This window comes from Strix uralensis, chromosome 3, assembly GCF_047716275.1.
Source record: "Strix uralensis isolate ZFMK-TIS-50842 chromosome 3, bStrUra1, whole genome shotgun sequence".
NCBI classification, from domain to species: Eukaryota; Metazoa; Chordata; class Aves; order Strigiformes; family Strigidae; genus Strix; species Strix uralensis.
In genome coordinates this window covers 93,285,416-93,312,708 of record NC_133974.1, presented here as the reverse complement: position 1 = coordinate 93,312,708, position 27,293 = coordinate 93,285,416, and the positions used below count along the sequence as shown (strand labels likewise).

At 41.6% G+C, this 27,293-nt stretch overlaps 1 protein-coding gene across 4 annotated transcripts; it reads left to right on the top strand.

Moving 5' to 3' along the window:
- Positions 1–5,316: 5,316 nt before the first annotated feature.
- On the top strand, positions 5,317–24,145 carry FAM98A (family with sequence similarity 98 member A). Of its 4 annotated transcripts, none has more exons than XM_074863379.1 (9): positions 5,317–5,730; positions 6,019–6,097; positions 9,081–9,229; positions 11,005–11,139; positions 13,795–13,979; positions 16,292–16,372; positions 17,713–17,829; positions 20,594–20,761; positions 22,280–24,145. In XM_074863379.1, the coding sequence occupies exons 2-9, from the start codon at positions 6,045–6,047 to the stop codon at positions 23,033–23,035; spliced, it is 1,644 nt and encodes a 547-aa protein (XP_074719480.1). In that variant the 5' UTR covers positions 5,317–5,730; positions 6,019–6,044; the 3' UTR covers positions 23,036–24,145. The 4 variants fall into 4 exon arrangements, with proteins under 4 accessions (XP_074719480.1, XP_074719481.1, XP_074719478.1 ...); XM_074863377.1 differs by lacking the exon at positions 5,317–5,730 and adding an exon at positions 5,759–5,833; XM_074863378.1 differs by lacking the exon at positions 5,317–5,730 and adding an exon at positions 5,815–5,925.
- Positions 24,146–27,293: the final 3,148 nt, after the last annotated feature.

Here is a 27,293-nt window from a genome sequence, read left to right as displayed (position 1 = left end):
AACATGCTGTTCATGGGTATGTCTGTAATCTAAGTTCTTTTGCCAGCATCCAGGAAGACTGTGTACATGTGGATGCTTCCTTTCTCTTGATTAAACAATTATTTTAAAAACAAACATTAAACTTTTATGAAAGAACACTGGATCCTGAGTGCTGTTTGTTTAAAAATTATTGTCTGAAGAGGATTAAAAAAATGCAGGCTACTCAAGGTATTAATAGTGGCAAGAGAGGGCGCTAGATTCTGAAGCTTCTTGATTCATGGGGACTTTATGGCCCTACAATAACAGTAGTTTCTGTATCTTTTGGAAGAGCTACTTAAAGTAGGGAAAAGGCTTTTTAAAACTCCTGTATCTATACTTAATCTGGAATCTTCCAGCTATTTTTAAACTCAGCTACCATGTTAAATTATTCATGCGAACTTTTTTGTCATGTGTTCACAGAAGTCCCTTGTTAACTCTTCTCATAATTATTTCACCTGAAGGAGATGGCGCTGTGTTTCAACAACATAAATGTGCTGACAGCAGCTACCAAGCATGTAAAAGAATAAAGACAAGCAACAGACAGGCTGCTTTTTTGCATAGGTTTATCATAGCTGTTGATTATTCTATAAAATAATGTGTAAGAGTTTGCTTTACAATATATAGATAGGCTCATCCTGCTTTATATGTGATGAAAAAACACAAACTAGATTGTTGATGCTGCTCAGGGAAGAAGAGCACTTTAGAAATATTTATTTTCCCCACACAAGCTCCACACAATGCTAATGTGTTTCCTAGCAGCAGTGCCTGGTAAGTCTTACCCATCTGTATAACCTTAAGTATTGAATTGTCAGCTCTCAGCTTGCTGTTGTGTTGTAGATCAACTTGCCCTTTCTCCTTCCTTAATTTGCTACTGCAGAGACTGACTGGTAAACTAATTACCGTAGCGCTGACATCCTTTGGCTAATAGAGCTGTAATCCAGGGATGGATTCGAACACTGTGTCTAGAAAAGACTGCCTGTACTTTCTTCCCTTTCTTCAGTAACCAAAGCAGCAGAGTAGCAGAGATCCAGCTACTCTAGAAAATTAAATAAGCATGTATTTCTGCTGATAAGGTATTCAGGAACATGGTACAGTATAGCTAGGGAAAAAATTAACTGCCACACAAAGGCTGCATTTTAAATTTGTTCTTTAGCAAAAATTAGCTCCTGCCTGCAGTAGGAGAAAAGTGTTGGTTGGAGTTGCTAAACCTGGTAGCCTGATAGAGGTGAAGCTGCCTGCACCTCCCATCTCCCCAGGTCCAGCCAGTAGCAAGACTGAGTGTGTACTCCCAGTAGGCACACACATGCCCTAACACATGTATGTGTATGCACATGGCCAACCACACAGATAAACACATATAAAACCAGAAAACAGCACTTCTGCAAATGGAAACAGGACCAACAGCATCATCCTGTTCCCCTCTCTGGAATGAAGGTCCTTAGTGGAACGTACAGACATAGGTACATCATGGGTCCCTCCAGGAACAGGCCTTAAGTGTTCGTTTATCCATTAGCTGGCCCCAGATCCTTGTTCTCTCCAGGTGCAGGCACCTGGTCATATAAGCCCCCGAGGCCCACTGCCCCACTCCGGTTGCTGGTACTCGGACCCCCTTGCACCCACAAACACAGGCGCACACAGACTGTGGACCCCTTCAATAACTGGCCTTAGGCAGCCCACCCTGTACCTGGCCCTGGTGCTCTCTCACCTCTAGCGCTCTCAGGCAGAACCTGACCACACAGTAGTAAGGACTGAAGAAACTCTGGAGAGCTGAAAGTAGTTGGAGGCTGGAAGAGTATTAGGGCAAGTGTCATACGTGCTTGTCCTGATCTTGATCTTCCCATGGTATCTGGTTTTAGTTAATACTACTAACAGGCTATTGGGCTAACCAGAGCATGGTCTGAGCCAGAACTGACTTTCCTAGATACCTGGTAAATACAGCTGTATGTCTGGCAGCCAGTAGTGGGCTTTTATCTGCAACACAGTGGCTGGATACTGCTGCATCCAGGCACTCTGGAAAAGCTGCAGCATCATCAGGGAAATTAGTAAAACATTTGATATTGATGCAAAAGTGATTAGCAGCACCTTAACATGCACACTCTGCACTTTGTAACACTCAAGTGTGTTTCATGCTGTTCCACCAGTGCAGATTTCAGGATGCCTCTGTCATGGGGATTTCTGATGACCATAGAGCAAACAGCCAAGACCTGAGGTGGGGTGGTGTAAACACTGTGAAAATAATTTAGCTATAATGAAATAATGCCCCCTTTAAGGTTGTAATCTTTGGCCAAGTTTCCTATGGAAGTGAGGTTTAAACCATCAGGGTGTGTTATCTTCAAACTCAGTGACCCATTCCAGGCAAGTTCAACAAGTCGTCTCCACACTGGCGGCAGGTTCTTTTGGTGCAAAGCTGAAGGAGGGGCTGCAACATCAACTCACACTTTATTAGACTGAGAGAATCTGCTCAGGACAAAGTCCTTTATCTTCAGTCAGAGCTCACATCATCCTGGACACCAAAGCCAATCAATCACAAAAGGCAAATACACAGCAAACCTTTGTTAAATGACAACTGGCATCAGAGCAGTGGAGCACCTCACACCTCTCCGAATAAATATTTCTGGCTGCTGCACAGCCTCAGGCCATGCAAAGGCTGCCAACTTCCTTAACCTATGTGTCACAGCCTGAGAGCACCTGACCAAGATCCACCATACACATCCACATCCCCCCAGGGCTAAGGGGGCTGGAAGGGGTTTACAGGGGTCCGATGGACAGGAAGCATCAGCCTGGGCTGGTGTGGTTATTCCCATATGGGAAATTGGTATTACACGGCTTTTCCAGTGCTGGCACAGTGTAGGGAGTCATGTATGGCTCCAGCCAGCACACTGCAGTGCAGCTGCCTGAGGACCATGTGGACTCCCAGAGCTACAGCTCCCTGTGAGTGAGGGTGGGGAAGGAAGGAGCCATAACAAACCCTACCAGGAAGAGAACAAACACGAGGAGAGCTGTGCTCAGTTCTGCAGCTTGACAAGTCTGCAGAGCCTTGGGTAGCCCATGGAAATCAGCTACCCCAGTTACAGCCCTGGTGTGAGGTGACAGCCCGAGTGGCTGCTGCTCCCAGAAGTAACCATTTTGCAAAGCCATGGATCTCATTGCACAACAGCTAACTGCTTGGGACAAGATTAGTTTGTTTGAGAAGCACTGGGATGCAAAACAAAAACTAACTGTACAGAGTCCAAGTGAATTTCTTCTAGAGGGGCCAGGATGCTGCACTGTTGCCATTCACACCTCCCATGCCTCCAAAAAACCCTACATAGCTAGGAAAAAAAAATATCACCACTGACAAGACACAGAATGACAAAGCAAAGCTCTCTTCCCTGTCCTCAGGGCAAATTGTAGCTGCCTGCTCCAGGTTAGCATCACAACTCCAACTGGTCTTCTCCCCAGCCATGAGATTCATACAGTTTTCAAGAAATCGCTGGTTCCCACAACACAGAAAGGACAATAAGGCAGTTGTGGAACTGAATGATACAGACTGGAGAGGGTGCCTTCCATCTTGTCTCTATCCTGCAGTATTGCCACAACTGAATCAAAGAGAGAAATAAACAAAAGGCAGGTGTTAACTTGAGCACCAAGATGAATACAACCCTTCTCCTGTGCCTGTGCTTATCTGAATCATCTGAGTAGTGTAAATACAGAGTTCACCTGCAGTAAATATAGGATGACAGCAAGTCTTTCCATGAAATTAACACAAAATCCTTGCTTCTCAACATGTGCAGAGTCGAGTGGACACAAAAACAGTCTTCATATGAGAAAATTAATCGTATCATGTACTGCTTGCTACTATGAAGACTTTTAAGCCCTATGTTTAGTCCTTGTCTGTGGACAAGAAAAAAAGCAGAAGGCTCAGAAATAAGGGCTAAACATTATCATGACCAGAAGCAGCAGGAACTGAGGAGCAGGGGCAGACTGTGGACATACTGCCCTGCTCGGTACACTTCCAGCTGTGCAAGCAAGCTGAACCCAACCGTTGCATCAAAAAAAGTGTTACAAGCCTTCAGCCACTATGTTGAATTTGGGAGGAAAAAACTCAGTCCCCCAAACCCCCGACTTAGACTGCCCACCCAGGCAAGGCTCCCAGGCAGAACACCTGAGATGCTTTGAATAAATCCAAAATGAATAGACTAAAGGAAAAGCAGGAAATTCTTACAGCCAAGTTTAGACCAGCAGTGATAAGGCAGCTTGCCAGGAGCCTTAATCTATTTTAGGTTTTTTTAAAAATGGAAATAGCCTATGGTTGCCCTTTACCAACCACTATACAACTAGAAGCAAATACACAAAGAGACAGGAATACCCATATTATTCCTTTCACATTAAGTTGTCTTTAGAAGGCAATTTTCTCCTAAATGTGTAGATTGACCTGTCTTTAATATAGCAGAACTGGTGACTGAGCTGGTAGTGAAGTTTCTTCTTTCTAGCCCTTCAAGGTAGTTTCTTTGTCCTCCTACCTATCATGAGGCTACAAGATCCCTACTTATTTGACCACAGCTTTTCTTCTTTATGCCTGACAAGTTCATGAAGTACAGGCAGCTAGGACTCCTCTGCTGGAGCATCAACTCATTGCTGGTGACAGACTGTGATTATTTTTGGCATGAGCGCTTTTGGCTTTCCCTGGCATGGCCTAGCTATTACAACATACTTTGCTCTCTTACTCATGCTTCCTTTTTAGTACTGATGTGCTTTCTGTGGGACTGCTGCGTCCCAGGCAATATGGCAATACTGCTGAAGAGAACTAGAAAGAGCAAACAGAATTATTCCCTATGACCCTATAATTGAGTTTTTCATTATTAATGATGCATCTTCATCCACATGCTTGGCTTTCCTTCCTGAAGATGCTGGCAACTAAGCAACTGAAAGCAGTGACTGGTTGCACCCCTCCCCTGCCCCCAAAGTTTAAAACAATTTCAATAAACTGCCAGAGCAATGCCTTAAGGAGTTTCACCGTCAGCACAAAGTGGGGCAGGCTCTGCTATGGCCAGCATCCTCAAAAACCACATCACCAGTAGGATACCGAGGCACCGCTGCCGCCTCCGGGCACGGGCTCCCGCCGCCTCGGCAGGGACAGGCCACCACACACCGGTTGGCGCAAACCCGCCTAGAGAGAAACGCGACCCACGGAAGCAGCAATTTCAATTTATTAATTTTATTTCCCCCCGCAACCGCAACATCTGCTACAAGGCCCCGCCTCCATCCGCCGCCAGAGCTCACCGGGCCCCCAGCAGCGGCGGGAGGCGGCCCGACGGCGGCCACTAGTGTCCCCGCGGGGCCCAGGGCATGCTGGGATTTGTGGTCCCGGTGGTGCCGTGGGCCCTCCCGGGTGGGGAAGCGCTCGCTCACTGATGCAGTTTGACCCTTCTGCCGCCCCGTCCCCCGCCGCCTGTTGCCGCGGCACCGCTCGCCACAGCACATTCCAGCGCGGGTTCCGCGGTGGGGAGGGAGGGGGGTCCTTCCTCCGGGCTTGCCCGCCGTGCCGCCTGAACAGAAACGTGGGATCCTTCGCGCGTCTCGGGCTCCCTCCCCACAGAAGCACCCCGGCGTCCATCCTCGCACCCACGTCTTCGTTTAGCAACGCTTCCTGGCGCGAGGGGTAGGCGGAGACCGCCGCGGAAGGAGGCCGCGCTGATCAGGCGTGGCGGCGGGCGGCCGGCGAAAAGCCGGGTGAGGGGTCAGGCCGGGGCCCTGCTCCTCCCTTCCCCCCTCCCTCCCTCCCCACCCTGACATGCCAACCCGGCAGTCGGCGGCGCAGCAGCGTGTGAGCAGCGTACGTGGGGCCGTCGGGGTGGGGACGGGACGGGAGCTCGCCGGGGGCTCCGCGCTCCCCCCACACCGCAAGGCGGGTGCGGGGTGCGACCGGTGAGCCCCCCCGCGGGGCCGGGCCGGGCTGGGAGGGGTGGCGGGACTGGGGGTACCAGGGTACCGGGGGTGCTGAGTCCCGCTGTCGCGCAGGTTCGCCCCCCGTGCCCCGCCGCAGGATGGAGTTCGAGCTCCTGGAGAGCGACGTGCTGGAGTCGCTGGAGGATCTGGGGTAGGTGCCCGCGGCCGAGCGACGCCCTGTCCCGGGGCTGGGGCGGGGGGAGGCGGCCGTTGGCGGGGCCGTGGCGTCCTCGGGCGGCCGGTGTGGGCCGGGAGCAGGAGGGCGGCCCCGGTGCGGCTCCCTGGCGCGGGGAGCGCCGCTGGGCGCCAAGGGCAGGCGGGGCCGGTGTCGCCCCGGAGGCCCGCGGCCCAGGGCAGCCCCCGGAGAGGTCTCTTTTCGTCAGAGCTGGGGTGCCGCCTCCAGAGCGGGGCTGGTGGTGGTGCCGCTTGGGCTTGAGAAAAGCACCAAGCCGAACAGGCGGTGTTTTAGCGGTACGGCCTTTGCAAACATTTTATCTCCAAGTGCGTGCTGATCTCCTTGATTCTCGTGATGCCATCTCATCGGTAACCCCTCTGTTCGATGGAGTGAGGGTGAAGAAGGAAGAAAGAATCCTTTTAAGAGAAGTCAGGGGAGAGGAAGTCTTTCAGGCTTCATATTTCGTGAAAAATAATAGCAAGAAAAATGACAGTATTTTTCCCTTTTTTAAAAATATAAGATAGCACAAGAAACTTGTTGTTTAAACCTGTTACTCTGTCAGAGTCAGTAAAGGTTATATAAATGTGAAAGGGAAAGCAAGGAGAATGTGCCCTACTGTAAGCTTGCATGTCTGTAAACTGTTGAAGTTCAGACAAGAAGCAGTTACAATTTTACTGCTGCTGCTAGGCAAACAGCTGTATTTACTCACATTGGCCACATTCCCATAAATCACTTTGTGGCTAGAGTCATTATACTGCAACAAAGATTATATTTCCAGGCTAAGTTGGTGATGATAGTTCCAAAGCTTGACAAATAGGCTTCTGTTTTGACAGGTATTTCTCTGACTGAAATGTGAAAAGGTCTCTGCCATGATGCACATACTGTGATTGGCTTCTTTTTTCTGCCATATGCTTAAAAGGATATTAGTGACTCGAAGGAGTTGTGATTTGTGCTTCTTATCTGTGTAATTATAGACAGAAAACATTGCTGTCTATTTTTGACATAAATAACGCAAACAATGAAAGGAGATTAAAAATTAAGTCATATCAACCAAGATTGTCAACAGTGGTTGAAAAGAAAATTTGGAGGGCAAAAGACATGGGGCTTCAACAGTTATTAGTAACAGCTAGGAAAACTGCTGCATGTGACTAAATGATTTCTGTTTCCTTGTCTCTGGAAAGACTGGGGTGTTTGAGGTTCTAAGATGTGGCAGTAGCAACATGGTCCTTCACAGTTCAACTTATTTTTTCTAACCAGATACTGAAGACATTTCTAATATATTACTTGATTTTATTTTTTTTAATAGCATTACACATCAAAGAGTTGTTTCTTTTTGGATTTGTGCTTGAGGTGCTCAAATAGTGGCCTCTTGCTTTGTAAGTCAGTTTGTTGAACTATCAAAAAAGAAAACAAACCGGACAGCAGAATGTTACCAAAAGAGAAGTGTAGCTCTAGAACATGTGCCATTGGCAAAAATGGAAGGAAAAAGCTGCTTGCTGTCAGGAATCTCCAAGTTGGATTACTGGCCAGGTAGATGTGTAGCTGAAGTCATAAATAGCAGAGATAACACAGACAAAATGTCATATCTGTCAAAGAAAAATTCTAGAAAAGGGTCCTCTGATGTGACCAGTGATTAAATACAGATCCTGCCAAAGGCTTGTCATCACTTCCCTTCTATGTTGATCTGTAACTGAATGTTTCTGTTCTGAGTCCCAGATGTTCCTATACGTGTGTAGGTCTGAAATGTCCCTGGGACAGGACTTAAACAACTTCTAATTAGCCTGTTGGAATTGTCTGGCCTACTGTGGTAATGTAGTAGCGTTGTCATACATCATATTACAGCTTCCCACCAGCTGCTAGTAGATTAACTCTGTGTCACTAATCGAGCTTCTCTGTGAGGTAAAAGTTACTTTTGAGTGTGACTTCTTCATTTTGGTTGGATGAAGTAACAGGCTGTTACAGTGAAGTCCAAATCCTTTATATGTGATGTTAGGCACAAGAACAAAGTGTGGAAATTAACATTTTAATTTGCTGTTTGAGAGGGGTTTTTTTACTTCTGAGGTTTGCCAAGAGTTGACTGGACTCACTGGGTTGCTGTGACATAGTGGGTGACTTTGCCTGGAAGTTTGAAAGAGGGATTTTGGTTGATTGTGCTCACTCTTGGATGTCTTTCTGTTTTGGATGCAGTGTATCAAAACAATACTGTGCATTTTTTCTTAAATACTCTGGTAAGCTCAGACTTTGTGCTTCTACCTGGTTAATAAGGCATTCTTCTCCCTATTCTTCTTCCTCCCCCTGACAGAGTATCAGTACACAGATGTCCGAAAACTATGTCTTCTAAGACCCGATCTGTAGACTCATGTTTTCTTACACTAGGCCTCATTTTGGCTTATTTTGTTTATGCAAAGAAATATTTCTATTTATTTTTCTTGTGCCCATTAAAAAAGGTAATTTTTCAAAGGAGGATATTGTTTTGCAGATCACTTTTATAACATTTGTATCGAAGGCATTGTTTTGCATGGCAATCCTTTAATACATGATAGGAAATAACAGAAAAGATGCACTAGTTCAGCAGTAATTATTCAACATACTGTAAAGCAGTGCTTGAGAATGATACTTTGAAACTGCTGTTGCCCTAGATAGTTATATTGTAAGTAACATCTTCAAGAGGTAGAGGCAGAGAAGTTGCCACTGTATATGTGATGACATTCTCTAGGATGAAACCTTTGATAATTTGTGACACAGTCTCTTTGGCAGTAAGCTAATGTGCATGAAAATACCGAGTTTACTCGGTTTTCAATATGCTTTTTCTTACAGTTCAGTACTGATCAGTTTAGATGTTCAGCATTGCAGATATGATGAGGGTGTAGCTCTCAATATGTATACAGCATAAAATAAATATCACAGGACATTGGTCATAGCAAATGTTAATGAACTGTGCTTTTGTTTTACTTGTCAGTTACAAAGGTCCATTGTTAGATGACGGAGCGCTGGCTCAGGCAGTCTCTCGTGGAGCCAGTTCCCCTGAATTCACCAAACTCTGTGCTTGGTTGGTATCTGAGTTACGGCTGTTCTGTAAACTAGAGGAAAATGTGCAGGCAACTAACAGTAAGTAGCCATAACTCTAGCACAAATGTGCACTTAATGTGTGTTCTTGCATGCCGTAAAGATTTGGGCTGAGAATTACTAAATCTGTTGTACCAAGGAGTATTGTCTCTATGCTGTTAGATTTTGGATATTTTCCACCTCAAACTTGCCTAATGAATAGCCAGTAGAGGTGGAAATAATAGTGAGGATCAAACGGTCTTTCTTCTGAAATTAGCTTTTTCTTTTAATTGTTCAACCATAGATATTTTTTTAAAGTTCTTGGATGGATTTAAGGAAACAATGGGGTTTTTTTAATCGGATCATGAGAATACTTTTATTTCAATGCTTCTGTCTGTAATTTTGATGTAAGAAATACCTACTGTTCAGGGAAAAATTCTCATGACTACAGTAACCATATTTTCTTTTTATTGTTGGTTACCTCTACTCTATGCTTACTATGTGTTTTTCCCTCTTGATCAAACACTGTGAGAAGGAGCCTGAAAATCATAGAATGGTTTGGGTTGGAAGGGCCCTTAAAGATCATATAGTTCCACCCCCTGCCACGGGCAGTGACACCTTCCACTAGACCAGGTTGCTCAAAGCCCTGTCCGACCTGGCCTTGAACACTTCCAGGGAGGGGGCAGCCACAACATATCTGGGCAACCTGTTCCAGTGCCTCACCACCCTCACAGTAAAGAATTTCTTCCTAATATCTAATAATATCTAGTCATGAAATGTTTGTTTATTGATTTGGTGGAGGAAGCAAACTGTAGTTTTCAAAAAATGTTATTTTTTGTCAACTAGTCATGACATTCTACAGATCAAATTGTTATGATAACCTGTACTTCTGAATATCTAATGTTATTAACTCATAATGCCTTTATAAGCTTAACTATCAATCTACTCAGTGGCCAAAGATTGCTGCCTTTCACCTCAACATCTGTTCTTTTCTTCTTTCTGTTTTTGACATGTCCATCCTTTCTTCTTTGAGTGTATTTGACTCCCTTTCTCTGTAACAATACATCACCTCACCTCTTCTAGTAGTGTAAGGTTCCTACTATACATTTTGTGTAAAAATACAAGCCAGAAGTATTCTAACACCTATTTCAAATTCTCTAAATACAGTGATAGAAACATCTGTAGTAGCATCAAGTCCTACCTTAATTTTGGGACTTGAGTTTATGAATAACAGACATTTTGGGTTGAAGTCCCTTTTCAACAGAAGAAAAACTTGTTACCTCTCATTAATCACTATTTTTTGCATAACTTGGCTTAGCATATTCAGATTAGTTTCACTAATTTCTGACACAAGTATCAGTCTAAGTTTTGTGACTCAATTATTTTTAAAGGATATTGGTATGAAGTAAGATCAGTTGACAAATGTTGAGCTTACAGGGAGAAGTAGTAAAAACGTAAGAGCTCAAACCATATTATTCAGAAGTATCTAATACATTTGTAGTGGGAAGAGTTAGTTGATACTTAAAATACCCCTGTAAAATTTGTGATGTTCTTAATGTCACTTTTCATTGTAGAAGTTGCCAATGCCTGTTGTAGCTGGGAAAAGCTGTCAATGAAATGTAATTTTACAGTAATGAGGAATATCATGGCTTCAAATAGGTTGTGCTGTGTTTTTGAGAAACCCAAAGAAAGCATTTGGCTTCCGTTAAAAGCGAGGTTTTAATGTTAAATAGCAGCTGGAGCAAAGCTTAATTTATTTTTTTTTTAAATAGCTAATTCATTCTAATCATAGCCATATATATTTGCTGTAAAAAAATTATTATTCTTTTCCTTCTAAGGTCCAAATGAAGCAGAAGAATTTCAACTTGAAATGAGTGGGTTGCTGGCTGAAATGAACTGTCCATATGCATCATTAACATCGGGAGATGTGACAAAACGCCTTCATAATCAGAAGAACTGTCTCTTGCTGCTTAGTAAGTTAAAGGGGTGCTTGCAAGCAAATCTGGTTTTGTGCAAGAATCATAGTATGGTTTCTTACACTTAATGAGATACTGTTTTGTTTACCACAATGTATAAAAACCATTATCTAAAATTATGAATTGTTTTTCACTGTAATTTTCAGTGTCAGAATATTATACTTTTGGATCTCAAATTTACCAGTCACTCTGCAGCCAGTATATGATGGAAAATACTCTTGAGTATTAACCTTTTTCATGTTCACCAGCAAAAAGCCTGTCCTATGACTTCTCAAAAGGTTCTCTGAAGAGGGAATAATTTGAAGACTTCTGTCAGGATTTAATCACTGAACTTTGTTTAGAAGGGTTGTAAAAATGACCACTAACATCAGATGCATCATCATTTTGGAGCCCCCACCATGATGACTTGCAAGGTGCACTAAGACTTGCATTTTCCTACACTTTGACAGCCATTGGAATTGTTGTGAAAAAGAGAAAATGTTTTACCCTGGCTCCCAGTTTGTTTGATCATCTCCCTAAGCAAATAGCTTCAAAAAAGATTTTTGCAAGTGTCAGAAATTGTAATACTAATTTTAATTTGATCTTAAATTTAACATAAAATAATGTTTTATTTGCTTCCTCAGTTGCTGATGATTCTTGTAACTTTTCAAAACAGAAATTTAGTTCTGCCTGCAGCTAAGATGTAAGAAATGAATTACGGACTAGGTTCCTGTATTTCAACAGTAGGAGAAAGATGAGTAGTAAGATTTTATCTGAATTTGTTTTGATAGTATGTTCAAAAATGTCAGATGAAGTGAGGTAATTACTGCATTTAAACTATTTTGTAGCTCAAACAATCTGCCCTTCAGCTTATTCTCTGGAAGCTAAGCCATTCAATAAATTTGGCTTGTCTGTGACACACAGTTTATCCCAGAGGTCCTCTGTGATGTACCTTTTGGTAATATAAGGCTATGTTCAGAAGCTGAGCTCTGGTATCCCATCTGGCAGGAATACTGTGTTTACTCTCAAATGTGGAATTGAAATAGATGCCAAACTCCTTTTTTGTGTACCATGATAGTTGCATAGCTTTCTTTACCTACATTAAGCTAACTTATTGGGTATCCTCTTGTATGTGAGCTGTAAACCGAGATCTTTTCAGGAGAAACAGAATAACTTTCTTTAATGGAATGCCAGGTTATTTTACATTTTAACGAAGTGCAGCACAGTTTATGTCAATTGGAAGATGTGGTAGTATTGCTGGTAGAGGAAAGCACCAAATAAATGTAAGTAGTTAGGATTATCTTGGAGTGCAGCATCACGAAAATACAATATTAAGTACTGGCATCTGCAAAGATAAAAAGTACAGGAGTTTCAGGTTGGTTCAGAAAAGGTCTGCAAAAAAGAATCACTATCTGGAGAATATTTACAGTGGTAGACTTAAAAATTTCAGTCTTTGTCAGAGGAGGTTGAAGGTAGCTTGAAAGTGATCTCTGAATTCCTGAAACAAAATTCTGCTGCTGGTTTCTTTTTCAGGAGGTACTAACAGGGTGTAAATAATTGGAAGTTGAATACAAGAAAAATCTGTATAAAATACCATTGCCAGAACTTACAAAGAATTCTTCACTGCTTTACGTATTTTAAGAACTTTATCATTTATAAGGTGTTCTGCGTCTTTAGCAGAAGACATTCTGGAGATCTAGAAGAAATTCTAGAGATCACTAAAATGTTTTGTTCTTTTCTTAATCTTTTGTATAGCCGTGGGTTTTACATCCCCGCTCACAAGTCTGTCTTTATCAGTGCAGTATCTATTTTTCAATCCTTATTTTTAGAAATATTTATGTTACTGTTATCGCCACCCAGTATGATTCATGATAAAAGTATCGTTAAACCTCTGTATTTTTTTCAATTCAAACTTTAAAGCTGTGACAGTTGCAAGGAGAGGCTGTGTGCTAAATTTGTATCGCAGTGAATGACACTTAATGCTGAAATTTTGGGTGTATATCACATTCAGAAATTGTGAGTTTGATATTTTTTTTGTTAGATAAAACAATTATGTGATGATAGGCTCTTGCAGTTCTGATATTGAAGAACACTGCAGGTTCTATTTCATCAGTTACTGCCTTTCTTTCTGGAGTTACTATATACCTGAATTCTCAACAGTACTTTTAAAAGTGGAGTTATTTTTCCACTCTGCATCTTGTCTTGGGAAGTAGAGGAGATTCATCCAGCATTTCACTTCTCTTTACTCATATCCTTGCTTTGTTTCCTAGAGCCTTAACGAGTTCTTGCTTGTCTAGCTTAAAGTGCATGTCCCAGTCCCTCATCCTGCTTACTTCCATGTTCCTAGTCTCCTGTCTTTGCTGGGCAAAGCCTGAAGGAAAAGAGCTGTGTTCTGTTGAACTATGTGATTAATACCTGTTGGAATCATAGGGATTTTTTTCCAGGCTTTAATTGGTTGTACTAAACCTTTCCCCTGTTTGTTGTGTTTCTAGCATTGGGCTCAGTGATTAGTAGAAATATGAGCGTTCTGTGGATACCAAAATTACAGCCCTAACTATTTCTAAAACAGGTCCATTTGCACATTTGTTGGTTGTAAGCACTTGAGTTCTCACTGGTTCTAAAATAATTTAACTCGGCTATATCTGATGCTGAAATCTAATTTTTCTTACCCAGCATACCTCATCTCAGAACTGGAAGCTGCCAGAATGCTGTGTGTGAACGCCCCTCCTAAAAAAGCACAGGAAGGAGGTGGCAGTGAAGTCTTTCAGGAGCTAAAAGGCATATGTATTGCTTTAGGCATGTCCAAGCCTCCAGCCAACATAACGATGTTCCAGTTCTTCAGTGGAATTGAAAAAAAAGTAAGATCCAAAGGAACAAAAAAAATAGAATATTTATGATGTTACTGTTTTGATGGAAAATAGTTCTGCTACCAGGGACAGATTTGCCTCTTGTGAAACTCCAGTGTTTGAATTGTGAAGGAGAGTTAACATGGTTTACTGAGTATGCCAAGAGTCAGGATTTTGAAACTGAATTTAAAGGCTTTTTCCACGCCAAGGCACGAGGTCAGGGACTACTGCTATCATTGCCTTATGGGGTGAGGTATTTCTTACCACTCTAGGTTTTAATGTCATCACCTGTTGCATAAGACATGGAAAATGCTGAGCTTAGGCCTCAGGAAGAATATTAAGGAGAAACATATTCCAAGGCATACACCTAAATAAATTTTTACAGGAACCTATTGTTTTAAAAATGTTTAGGTTAAAAGGTGTTGTAACTGAAGTAAAGCTTACACCTTTTCCCTAAGGCTTCATCAGTTCTTGTGGTTCCATTATTTATTTTTGTTCCTTTACATGTATGTGTTCTCCAGGTTGTTGTGGGTTTTTTTAAAAATAAATTTACTTTTGTTTGAGTAATTTTTATAAAGCAGAGAAATGGAGTGGACTATCCAGTGCACAGACCCAAGGTGGAGGACAGAAAGTTTTAAAGTTACATTAAATAACTTGCAGGATAGAGGAGAGCAGAACAGCAGAAGAGAACCTTTGTGAACTTTAAAGACAACTCCCCAAAATACTTTGAGAAGTTTTTTGACTAACCTTTTAGTTGCGTTGTACTTAAACCCAAGCAACTGAAAATAGTGCTTCATTTCTTTGCAAGAAAGCAGTTTGGATTTACTTCTTTAAGAAGAGGAGGATGGTTTTCCAGCAGAAGTCCAAGGTGTAGAATGGAAGCAGTCTGTTTTCTGGTTGGGGCATTAAATAGTGCTTCTGTTTTCTGTAAAAGGTAGAAAATATTCATAACAATGAACAATGCTAGCAAGCTTTGCTGGTGAAAGAGGCTCTATAAAAATGCAGAACACAAAGTAGATCAAAATCTTCTTTAAAGTCAAAACTTGCATACACCTTGTGAAATCATTAAGGTTAAATGAATGTTATCTCATTGATTTATTTATATCCATAGGTGGTTATACTAAAAAAACACTGGAACAGTCCTTATAGCTTAATACATCAGGAATTTCTAACCTACAGGATTTTTTAGAAATCATATATAGCTGTGGTGCTTACAGTCTGAAGACTTCAGATGTTGGTAGTATTTGAGAAGAAGAAAGTAAAGCTGACTAATAACTGAAAAAAATTATTTCACTTTGTAAATGAGATTGCATCATAAAGTTGAGAAGGTGTGAAAACTTACATAGAGTGAAAATTTGACTCTTGACTGTAAGATTATAGTTAAGAGATCACCCTAAAGTTTTCTTGATTTTTAAAAAGTGAGTCTTAGAATGGCAATATGCTGATCTAGCATGTGAAAATCAAGCTATCCTTTTCTTCACACATACACAGTACAGTTTGGAGCAGGATCTTTGTATAATTGACTCTCTTTGTTAATGATCCACCACATTAAAAAAGAAACTGCTGATACTTGAATGAACTGCTACCTCTACTGTTCTGAAAGCACTTGGTTTTAAAATCTTCAAGTTAACAAATTGGGCTCAGCACCTTTGGAAAACCAGTCAGTCACTGTGTTAAATCAGTTGCTGGAATGAACAGCTAAGGAAGTTGAAAAATGTGGCTTGCAGCAGTGGAAAAGTGTTTTCATAACTCCAGCCTGCTTTTGTTCCAAGTTTTTTGTTGCTGCTACTCCATTTCTTCCCCGTGAAGTCCTCAGAAATCCTTAGATGTGAAAGATAACCAAAGTTGTGCCCAAACTTCTAAAATGCAAGTTAAATTTAAATTTTCATATTGAAGATTTTCTCCTTTTGATTGTAAAGAGGGGTCCTTCTTTAGGTTGTGTTATATTTCACATAATACAAGCTCTTTGATGCAAGTGTGGGTTTTTTCAGAATTAAAGAGATGATGTGTAGAATAATCCCTCTGTCTTCAAGGGGCACTGTACCTCATGGTATCTTTCTGTTTTAACTGTAGATCTACTCTGTAGTTCCTTCTCTTAATTTTTAAATAATTACAGCCAAGACTACCAGACATATAAAAATAGTTGCTTTCCAAAGGAAGTGTGCTTGATTCTCTGTCCCAGAGAAAACAAACTTGATATTGGAGGTTGCTCTGGCATGCCTATGACTGTCCAAGAGTCCTCTCCTGTAATTTTAATCTTTGAAAAGCTGATATTTTTTTTTTTTTTTTAGCCAATGCTTACAGTCTTATATGTCTCCTAACAGCTGAAGGAAACTCTAGCAAAGGTTCCACCTAATCATGTTGGAAAACCTTTATTGAAGAAACAACTGGGACCAGCTCACTGGGTAAGTAGTTGCAGATGTTAAAGCTTATTTCCCTTTTTCAGGTATATAAAAATACTGATTCTGTGTGTAATGTTGCAAAATGATTTTTCTCATCTCTTTCTGAAAATAAGACAGTTTCTTGCAGTACTTTACATATATGTTGGTACAATAAATGTTCAGCAACTGGTAAGATCTTAGGCTTGTGAATCTGTATGTCCAGATGCAGGCAAAAGTTTTCCAAAATGGGGGATTTACAGTGGTGGTGCTGACCTGCATGCTTGTGCAGTAGCTTAAGCCTTCCTCTCCTGCCCTTTGCCAGCGCTGTCTGTGTGACCTAGCCTTGCTGAGATCTTGTCACATCCCCTCCTGTGGCTTCTTTCCAGCTAACCTGTGGGTCTTCCCATCATTTCTTCCTCTCTTTCTGTCCTGCTGGAGTAGTCTGCTTCCTTCATAGCCTCTTCGCCAAGAAGCAGTGAGTGTGCAGGTGAAAGCTGGGAGAGGCTGTGTGACAGGTGGCAAAGGCACAATCATCTCCAGCTGGGTTTTAGAAGGATGGTGCCTGTGTTAGATACTGCTGCTGCACCAGCACGAAACTATGGCTACTGCTGCAAGACTGCGAGTCTCTCTTGTGTCTCTTGCTCATCTAGTCCCAGCAGTCTGCTTCCTTCAGTGCTTGTATTGTTGAGGCTGAAAGTGGGTCCCACTGCCCCCATCCAGCCAGGCTTCAGCCAATACATAAATTATTTCCCTAATGGTGCATATCTCAACTGTTGCTCTGACTAGACCATTGTCTGCTACCAGGTGTGTTTCTAGTGGTGACTTCTCCCCATGCGACACTTAGTTGTCTTGTCTGTATGCAGATTGTGCTTTAATCAAGATCCTCTTACAGTACGTTACTTACTTTTAGTCCTCTTTCTTTGCTCTATCTTTTGTCCTTAAGCTTACTACTTTTTAAAAAGGCCAGGACACTGGTCCCTAGGACTTACGTATGTCCTTGCATCCCCTTCAGTTTGTAGCATGTAGTATTTTCTCACTTTCACTTCTTTGTCCTGGTGGGTGTTGAGAAATGCCTCAGCAGTGCATGCAGTTTTTATGTCCCTTCTGAAAAACAAGACAACTGTGCTGTTAGAAATGGTAGAAGGCTAAACATGAGGATAGCGGAGCCTTTGAAGCCTTCAGAAAAATAGTGTCAGCAGGCATAGCTTGCTGTGAGCCCATTTGACAAGGTAGATAATTGCAGACCTAAGCCCTTTTTAATATCTCTGTGGGTTATTCTTTTCCATCCACATAGTTTATTATCTTAAGTAGAAACATTTTATCTATAATCTCTAGGTTTTATGTTTGCAAATTTTTTGTTTCAGGAAAAAATTGAAGCAATTAATCAAGCCATAGTCAATGAATATGAAGTCCGAAGAAAACTGTTAGTCAAACGTTTGGATGTTACTGTGCAGTCCTTTGGCTGGTCAGATAGAGCTAAGGTACAAACAACTTGCTGTGAAGTTCTGGTTGATGGTAATGCTTTATAATAAGTATCTCTGGAAAACTGCTTCTTTGTTGTTTCATCCTTCATGAGTAAGAAATAATCACAGGAGTTGTCTGGTTTTGGTTTGAGTTTCTGAAAAAGTTTATGACAATGTAAGATGACTAAAAAAATTTTACTTCAAACTGATTTGTTTGGATTTTAAAACAGTATGTAAATTGAGAAGGTAGATGGTGTGTAACTATACACCAAAGCCAAAACATACAGTTAAATAGGCCACTAGAAAAAAATAGTAAGAGGAGATTACTGATCCAACCCTTTGTGTTCAGAGTACCATCATGTGAATCACTAAGTGCTGTCTCTGTGTGATGGTAGAAAAACATCTTCCTCTAGACCATCCTTTAACTAGTAAGTTGTGCTGTCCACAGTGGTCCGGTTTCCTTAACTCAAAGTGTGTCTGAAAGCACAGCTCCACAGATGCACATGAGAAAAGCTGCTAAGGCACTACTTGTCCTTACCTCATAGACAGAGTAATATTTTATGTGCTGCTTTTGTCTTTGAATCGTGCAAGTGGCTGTGACATGACATCTGTTCTCTCTGAGTATCACAGAATCACAGAATGATCTAGGTTGGAAAAGACCTTGAAGATCGTCTAGTCCAACTGTTAACGTAACACTGACCGTTCTCAAATGTGTGATACATATTCTGCTTTTAAAAATAATGACATGGTTTCCCTATTTCCTGTATTTCATAGTGAAAAAGGAATGACAAGATTTAAAAAATAGTACATATGATTTATTGTCTAGGACTAAACCAGATCTGCTAACATGCTGTTGATTATGCTGCTGGCAGTGCTTAAGACTGAGTTATTAGTGATAAACTGTGACACATGAATCATCAAGTGTTTTTTCTTGATAAATGATTTATTCAAAAAGTAACTATTTTAATAATAAACTGTGACCTCTCCCCTTTTCTACTTCATCATCTGAGTAGGATTTCTATTGGTGTACTATCTCTTAAACCTTGTGTTCCTCAGTTCTTTTAGTAGATGACTGAAGAACTATTTGATTGATTGAATATTTTAATAGTGAATGAAAAATGGGAAAAGTATGGATTAGATTAGAAACCAGGGGCTTCTAATTGTGTTGCAGCTTTGGCATCCAAATCTATGTTTGTTTGTTTTTTCCTTAGGAGACTTTCCAGGTGTCTTTGGACTAGACTAGTTATGTGAAATTGTTTCACAAGAATTATATATATGCATTTCTATCTATTGAAATGCAAATCTAAAGTTTTTAGGACCATAACAATATAAAATTGGAGAATGTGGCTGTGGTATTCCAGACATTCAATACAGTTTGTTTTAACAGTAACTTTTCATGATGCTTTAATACATGATGGTAATTTTTTTATTTTAAAATTTGAAAAGTATCAGAATTCAGTAGTATAACTAAATAGCTACTTCTCCAGATAGTAGAAACACCAGTAAAAACTTTATTAGGGGTTTTTTAAGTTCAAAAATTTCGAGTTTCACCTAAAACAATAATATCATAGCACCGAAATGCTCTGCGCAGAGCTCAGTCAAACTTGCCAGGGAGAAATATACTATTACTCTGGTGAATACTGTTGCTTTTCCTGTCTTTAGCCAGTGTCAGGTAAATGATGTGCATGTCTTCCTTCATTTTGAATAAACTGTGTTCAACTTGTAATATAAAGGTAGAAGCTTTTGGTTTAAAAACTTATCACTGAGTTGACTGGAAATACATACTCTCACTTCTTCCCAATTCCAGTTTTCTGCCTTTAGATGGAAAATAGGATTTTAAAATTTGCTGTGTCAAGCGATTTGTTGGAAAACCTGGTTTGCCTGTCCCCACTGCTGTCATCTGGGGTCCAGACAAAAAGCAGCCCTTTTGTCTGTGTGCAGATTGCAATCTGGTTTATCCTAACTGTATCTACACATTATACTCTGTTGGTAACTGAAGATAGATGTAACTCGTGTGTTAACTCATGGCTGGTGGCAGAGATTTCTGTTGTCTCCGTCATCTGGAAAACTGCTGTCATACTTTTGAGGTGTTCAAAAAAGCCAGTATGGTTAATGCCAAAAGGCAGTAGAGGAAGAGAGATACTCCACATACAAGGAAAAGTTTACGTGTAGGATGTCATTTTTAGCCTGGGCACTACATATGTGAGACAAAGGACTGAATTAGAGCAAGCACTTGAGAATTCTGCAAGTACCTTTTGACGGCTTGCCTTTGTGAAGAAGCTGACTGGAATGAAGAGTGTGAAAGACCTACTGCAGCCTTTTTCTGCTGATGCAGTGTTGAGATAGGTGATGGGATGCTAGCCTAACTGGAATGGGTGTGCTTCAGTGTGCAGGCACAGGAGGAGGTCTGGAGGCTGGACACAGATGTGTTTCAGTATCTTTTAGACATTAGCAGTAAGTTGTATAACCATACAACACACTTCTGTGATTGCCTGAAAGTAATACAGTCTGCATGTATATATTGTTAATCTTAAAACTGTCAGAAGATCAGTGTCTTGGCAATTCAGATTAGTGTTTCCTATATTAAGAAGTTAATTTGACAAATGCTAGCTTTGTTGCAGTGATTCTTAGTTATAAAGTGGTTCTCATTGTTTTTATATTAATTTTTGTTGTTTGTAGTAGTGTCTTGTTCTTCAGTATTGATTTGATTCTTTTGGTGAGGTGTCCCATTGCTTTCCTATTACATTAGCTGACTGGGTTTTGTTTCTCTTCTTTCCAACAGAGTCAAACAGAAAAACTGGCTAAAGTCTATCAGCCAAAACGTGCCCTCTTATCTACTAAGTGCACTATTTCCATTGCAAATCTCTTGGCAGCTCGGCAGGATCTGTCAAAGATTATGAGAACAAGCAGTGGGTCCATCCGAGAGAAGACTGCATGTGCCATTAATAAGGTACCTTTGGTGACAAATGGCTTGTTCTGTTATGAATATTTAACTAATTTGAGTGTAGTAATAAATCCCACTTTTTTACGATTTAAGTGGAATTTGGTAATAAAGGACGAGAAACTTGGTGTTTCTGTACTCCAGATTATGCATCAGTACATTATGGGAACTTCAATTTCACCTTTTAGGTTCAGAGTGCTCCTTAGGACAGTAAAAAATTGCTGAAATATCTTTGATTACTTTCAGTGGGAGTAGGCCTGCTCTGTCTTACCAGAATTACTGATGTCATTACACTGCTGCTACCTAATTCTGTCACTGTGTCTAAAATAACACCTACATAGTAACAGTTTTTCTGGTCTACCTAAATGGAATGTATTAAGATCACGAAGCAAGGCTCTTACAAGTTAGTCCCCTATGTATGCAAATAAAAGAGATTATAGTCAAGTGGGCAGTCTTAGTAAGACATAGTAGGAACATGATTTAGACTAAGCTATTTACTTTGTTTCAAAAATTATCATTTCATAGGACTAATAGGCTCACAAAAGCACACGTGCTGAACTCAAAGCTCAGTAGCTATGTACAGCAGTGTACTTGTTCCTTTAAAATTTATGGGTGCACATGCATGCTTTTCTGCCTTCTGGGTACCAACTGTATTTCAGATGAAGTTCTAATTAATTTGGGATAGAATAGTGGTGTGCTGATTTGACCACTCCACCCCAATAACTTTTTAGTGTAGTTGGAGTCTGGAATGTAAGAAATTAAATGGGAAGGCAGGTGTGACTATCATCAGACCATATGTATGTTTTACTAGGAATGCAATACTGCCCTGGTGCCGATCCATATTCTGTTATCTCCATTATCAATATTAAATATTTTCCAAGACAGTAACATAAAGTAACAAAGTAACCTGCTTCCATTGAAGTTTTTCTGTTACATCGTTTAAAATCTTCAAGTAATGCAAATGTCCTGTCCCATTTTGTCTTGCTAAATTCTTAATGTCACAGCATCCTTAGACAGCTAAACACCCCTAGAGTCTTGCTCAACTCTGATCAGTGCTGTCTGACACCTGTTAGTTGGTGTTTAAGTTTTTGCGTGTCCTTACTGAAAATAAAAATCTGCAGTTTGTTTACCAAGCCAATGGCTTCTACAGCAATTCAGAGCACTAGTTAGAGGGACTGTGTTGCGCTATACTTGTGGTTGTTTGAGACTAGCAGTCTGCACTAGTAAACAGTTTAGTGAAAGACTGTATTGATGCTGCCTCTACTGGTGTGCCTGCTGTTTGAACAAAAACCCCAGGTCTCCTGACTTGTCTCGTTAGTAGTGCTTGGAGTACTAGATAATCTCTATTCAATTTTTATTAATTGGGCACGAAGGTCTGTCACATTCAAACAGACAAAAGTTTGCCTTGATGAAATCCTCTGGATGCAAGAACTCTTGAGTGGCTGCTGTTTGTGGTGTGTATCAGTAAATGTGACTCTTCTGTGAGGTGTTACAACTCCTACAGCAGTTCTCCCTTTTCCTTTGCAGGTGCTAATGGGCAGAGTGCCTGACAGAGGAGGAAGGCCCAATGAAATTGAACCACCACCCCCTGAGATGCCACCGTGGCAGAAAAGGCCAGAGGCTGGTCCGCAACAAGGAGGTGGCAGAGGAGGAAGAGGTGGCTACGAATCCTCATATGGAGGGCGAGGAGGTTATGACCATGGGGGTCATGACCGAGGAGGAAGAGGAGGCTATGACTCATCATATGGAGGGCGAGGAGGTCATGAACAAGGAGGCCATGACCGAGGGGGACGAGGAGGACGTGGTGGTTATGATCATGGTGGCAGAGGAGGTGGAAGAGGAAACAAGCTTCAAGGAGGTTGGACAGATGGTGGAGGTGGTGGCTACCAGGATGGCAGCTACAGGGAGAGCAACTACAGAGATGCAGGTTTTCAAACAGGCGGCTACCATGGTGGTGGTGGTGGCGGTGGCTACCAAGGAGGAAGCTATGGTGGCTACCAGTCATCTTCATATTCAGGAAGTGGCTACCAAGGGGGTGGTGGCTACCAGCAAGACAACAGATACCAAGATGGTGGGTCCCACAGTGACCGAGGTGGGGGTGGGCGTGGAGGAGGGAGGGGTGGCCGTGGCGGTCGTGGTGGCCGTGGAGGTCAAGGAGGAGGCTGGGGGGGCAGAGGTGGACAGAACTTTAATCAAGGGGGGCAGTTTGAGCAGCACTTCCAGCATGGAGGTTATCAGTATAATCAATCTGGCTTTGGACAAGGAAGACACTTCACAAGCTGAGGCTGCTAAAAATTTTTGCTTCAGCAGAGTTCATGTAATGGAAACCTGGTTTCAGAGGCCTGGCTTAATTGCTGCTTGAATTAGTACAGGTTTGTACATGGCAGTAGAATCTGTTTGGGTGGGATGTTTTGCATTGAGCAAAGAACAACTTTCTGTAGACCGGCCCCCAACCTTGCTGAACTAAATGCATCATCCCTACCCACTGCACCCTAAACATCAACTAGTAGCCATGCTTTTTAGGTGTTGGACTGGTTCCCTCTGCTCAAAACACTTTTGTTCTGAAACTACCTGCTGTGTTTGCCTTCTGTTTTGATTTAGAGAAATATCAAGACCTGTCTGGTCTGATTTGTCTATTATAATACACAATAGAACTTCTGCATTTTTCCCCCAATCATTGTTCAATTACATGTTCTAAAACCAGTTCTGAGTATTGCTTTTTGGTTTGCTGACCTCTTGTTTTAGTCACGAAGACGTTACACACACTTGTGCGCACGCACAGAGAATGCCCTCTGACAAACAGGTTATTTGTCTATTATATGAGCTCTGCTATGGATGCCATGTTCGGTAGCCTTATCTCCTGCTAAACAAAGTTTTCCCACCTGCTCAACTCTGAAGACTGACTGCCGCCAAAATCTGCAAAGATCATTTAAAACTAAGCTAAATTGTGAACCGATAGTGTGTGTAGGCCTGTAGTTAGGTGTAGCAATTCAAACTGACCTGCATCCATCCAAAACAAGTTGCTCCTTCTCCAAACCTAATTTTTACTTGAAATCAGCTAGAAGAAATGACAAATTGAAATTTATTTTATTTGCAAGTTAATACCACTGGCTCAGCAAATCTAGGGCAATTTGTTTTGGGGGTTGTCTTTTTAAAGAAATGCACTACGGCCTGGGAAGATTAGTTCCTGCCTGGAGGAAGCCCTTTTATTATTGCTGCAGAAAACAAAGCCTGGCTGAGTTTGATGTTCTAATTTTTTTTTTCTTTACTGAAAGCCACATAATGCTTCTTGCTGGGTTTTTTGTGTACATAAACATTGTCAAGCTGTGAAAGAAAATGGCTGAAGGTGTGCTGTTGTATAAAAGGTGAGCAATAAAAGTATCTGTATGTTCACTTTGCTTTAGTTTCTTTTTCTTTGTGGTAGTAAAAAGCAGTTGCTACAGTAGCTGGAAATTTGTGGGGATTTCTCTCTGCTTCATCTATTTTATGTTTTAATCTATTTTAGATGTTCTAGTCATCCTAGCCGTACTGTGTATTCTGTGCCCTGAGAAGCTGTCAGAGCAAGAGTGGACAGGAGGAATTGATCTTCAGTTGCTCTGAGTTTTGTTCTATTCTTCCCTCTGACCTGGTGTAACAGTATGGGCTCTCTTGGGTGTCACTGTATAAAGTTATTCTGTGTGAGCACCCATCTCCCAGGTGATGCTTCTGCATGCCATGTGAACACGGTATGCTGCTTCTGGGAATTCTCCTGATGCTCTCCAGCCTTGTGGAAAACATAGGTTCCTGCTACTGTGCTTGGATTGCTGTAGCAGAGGCTGTGCTGATGGCAGTCTCTGGCTACCCGAAGTGTCCTTGGGGCTCAGCCCAGATTGATGCAGGCAGGAGGAGTTCCTTGGATTACAGAAACAGTAAGAGCATTTGAGAGAATCTGTGTGACGCTGTAATTCAAGCCAATCATGTAAATAAGCTGATAAACATTGTTTAGAACATTTCTGTGTATTTAATTCCATGATCAACCTGAAAATCTGTTTAATTTATTGCAGCCACTAGGTGCTGCTAATGATTCACAAGTTTGAAGCAAAGGTCTCTGAAAGGCACTTGGGAATCTGACTTAATGTCTCCTCATTTTTTAATGTTTCAAACAACGTTAACAAGCCTGACGAGGGAAAAGTTTTCTATATTGAATCCAGGTCTTTGAGGATCACCGATATAGATCTATCTCAGCATAATACAGTTCAAATTATGAACATCTAAAAATTAATGTTGCTGCTTCACAAATGTATTGATGGTTTCTCACAGGACGGTGCTCCGGAGAAGGTATCTCCTTTGTCATGAGCATTGGCTGGTAACTAGCTGCAAAAATGATTAGTGAATTTTTTAAGAATTAAGATCCCTGTAACAGAGTCAGCCTTGGACTGGTAAAGGTAGAGAGATTGACAGAGTTAAAGAGCCTTTTTCTGGGAATGTGATATCTTCAAGGTGACACCTGCTTTTGTTCACACCACTCCTCACTGTAAAGAGTTTGGTGTTTACTATCAGTGGATTAGAGTGCTGCAAACCTGTTCCTAGCAAGAGGCAACCCAGGAGGCTCTTAAGAGAGCCTCTGGTTGAGTTGAATCAGCACCTTCAGAGACTTCTTTCTGTGCTAGAGCTGACAGTTTCTCTGTGAGGCTATGGCTGTTGCTGCAGTGGATAGTCTCTCTGCACACTGTGACATGGTGAAATGATGCTGAGGTGGAGTAGGAGCACAGAACTTTCCCCTTATTCCAGCTAGCTTTTTCTCCTCAAAATATGTTGCTTCTCCTCCTCTCTCTTCCAGGACTTACGGTAAGCTGAGTCCCACTTTATTGCTGTTTGAGGGGGAAAGCTTAAAAAAAAAAAAAATCAATTCAGAAGGTGGCAAAACAGGAGGCTTTACTTTTCCAACAGGAAAGAAAACACTTTGCTTCTGCCAGCTGTTGTTGTTTTTCCTTACTCTATTGTTTCCTCCTAGTGTGCTGTGAATTCGTTCTTCTCCAGAGAAAACAAGCTTTGTATATGTAGAGAAGAGCAGCTTTGATTAATGAAAGCAAATAGCCACTGCTTTGTTACTGTCTGTATGATGCTCTGATATTTACTGTTTTCCAAACATGATTCCTGCTGCACTGGAAGGTATCTCTTAACTGGAAGCTAGGAGACAAGAGATGGGTTGTGGACATCATTAGGCTTGTGGTGGATTGGATAGATGTGCTTGATTTCATGTGCGTCGTGACTGAAAGCAGAACACCATCAGATGAAGAAGGCAATTAAGTAAGCAAGCATTTATACAGGGGAATAGTGTTCTTCCTTTTGACCACGGTTGTTCTTGCCACTCTTCTTCTACAAGCTTTAGGCATCTTGTTCTGTTTTTCCCATCTGCTTTTCTGTAATAACTTTTGTTTCCTAAAGGCTTTGCTTGCTTTGCCCTTCCATTCCATCTATTAGGATCACCCTCTCAAGTGTTGTTGTGTGGTAAAATAACTATGGGGAGCAGGGGACATGCTTTCTTCCCACATCAGACGTATTAGTATGTGACTGAGAATACTACGATCTATATGCACTGTGGTCACAGTTGGGTTTTCCTTGACGGTCTAAGGAATGGATAAAAATTTATTCCTTATTGTGTGTAAAATGGTAACACAAGGGAAGGCATCAAGCTGAGCTTGCACCATGCATCACGCACCCCAGGAAGCCTTTTTGCTTGTAGCTGTTCCCTGAGTAGTTTGAGTAGTTTGTCATCTTTAGGATTGGTGTTGGCTGGTAATCCCTAGCTCGCTTGATGAGATTCCTCCACTTCTCTAGTCAAACCCCTGAAGTGCCGTTATAGCTGTTGGCCCCCAGAGGGGCTCCTCTAGCTATGGGTTAGACTTCTCAGCCAGAGCATGTGGGTAACCTGCTTTAACGTGGTGGGGCCTTTGATTATGTGTGTCCATTAAACTGCTATTGGCATCTTAGTCAATGAAAGTGGCAAGTGCCTCAACCAACCCCTGGCCTCATTGGAAACTAGACACTTACCAGTCAAGTACCTATGAGAGAACTGGGAAGAAGGGAAGCAAGATTTGTGTCAGTAGACAGTTTGAGAAGTGGCTGGAGCTGGAAAAGTCCTGTGGCATGAGTATTCCCCATTAACAGGTTATGCATCTGGGAAATTAAAATGAAACTGTGTTGAAGTGGGCAGAGTTGAGTGAGGAGTAAGACGATTTTCACAGATCTGATGACTCTTTTTGGGTGTCCAAAAGGCTCCTGTGGGTCCTTAAAGTACTAGAAGCTAGTTCAGCTCCCTGTTTGGTTAATGAAGGCCAGCACACAAAAAGCCTTCATCTGTCTGCTCATCTCACGTGATTTATTCTTAGTTCTGCTATATTTAGGTCTGCAGTAGAGAGTCTTGGAAGTGTAGCTGCTAAAGACTGTAGGCTTGTGATCTCGCTTCCTCTCTGAACTTTGGATTTTCCTTGGATGACAGGGATGTTACAGAAATATGTGTGCATTTTTAAGGTGTTGAGAGTGATTTAACAGTCCCAAA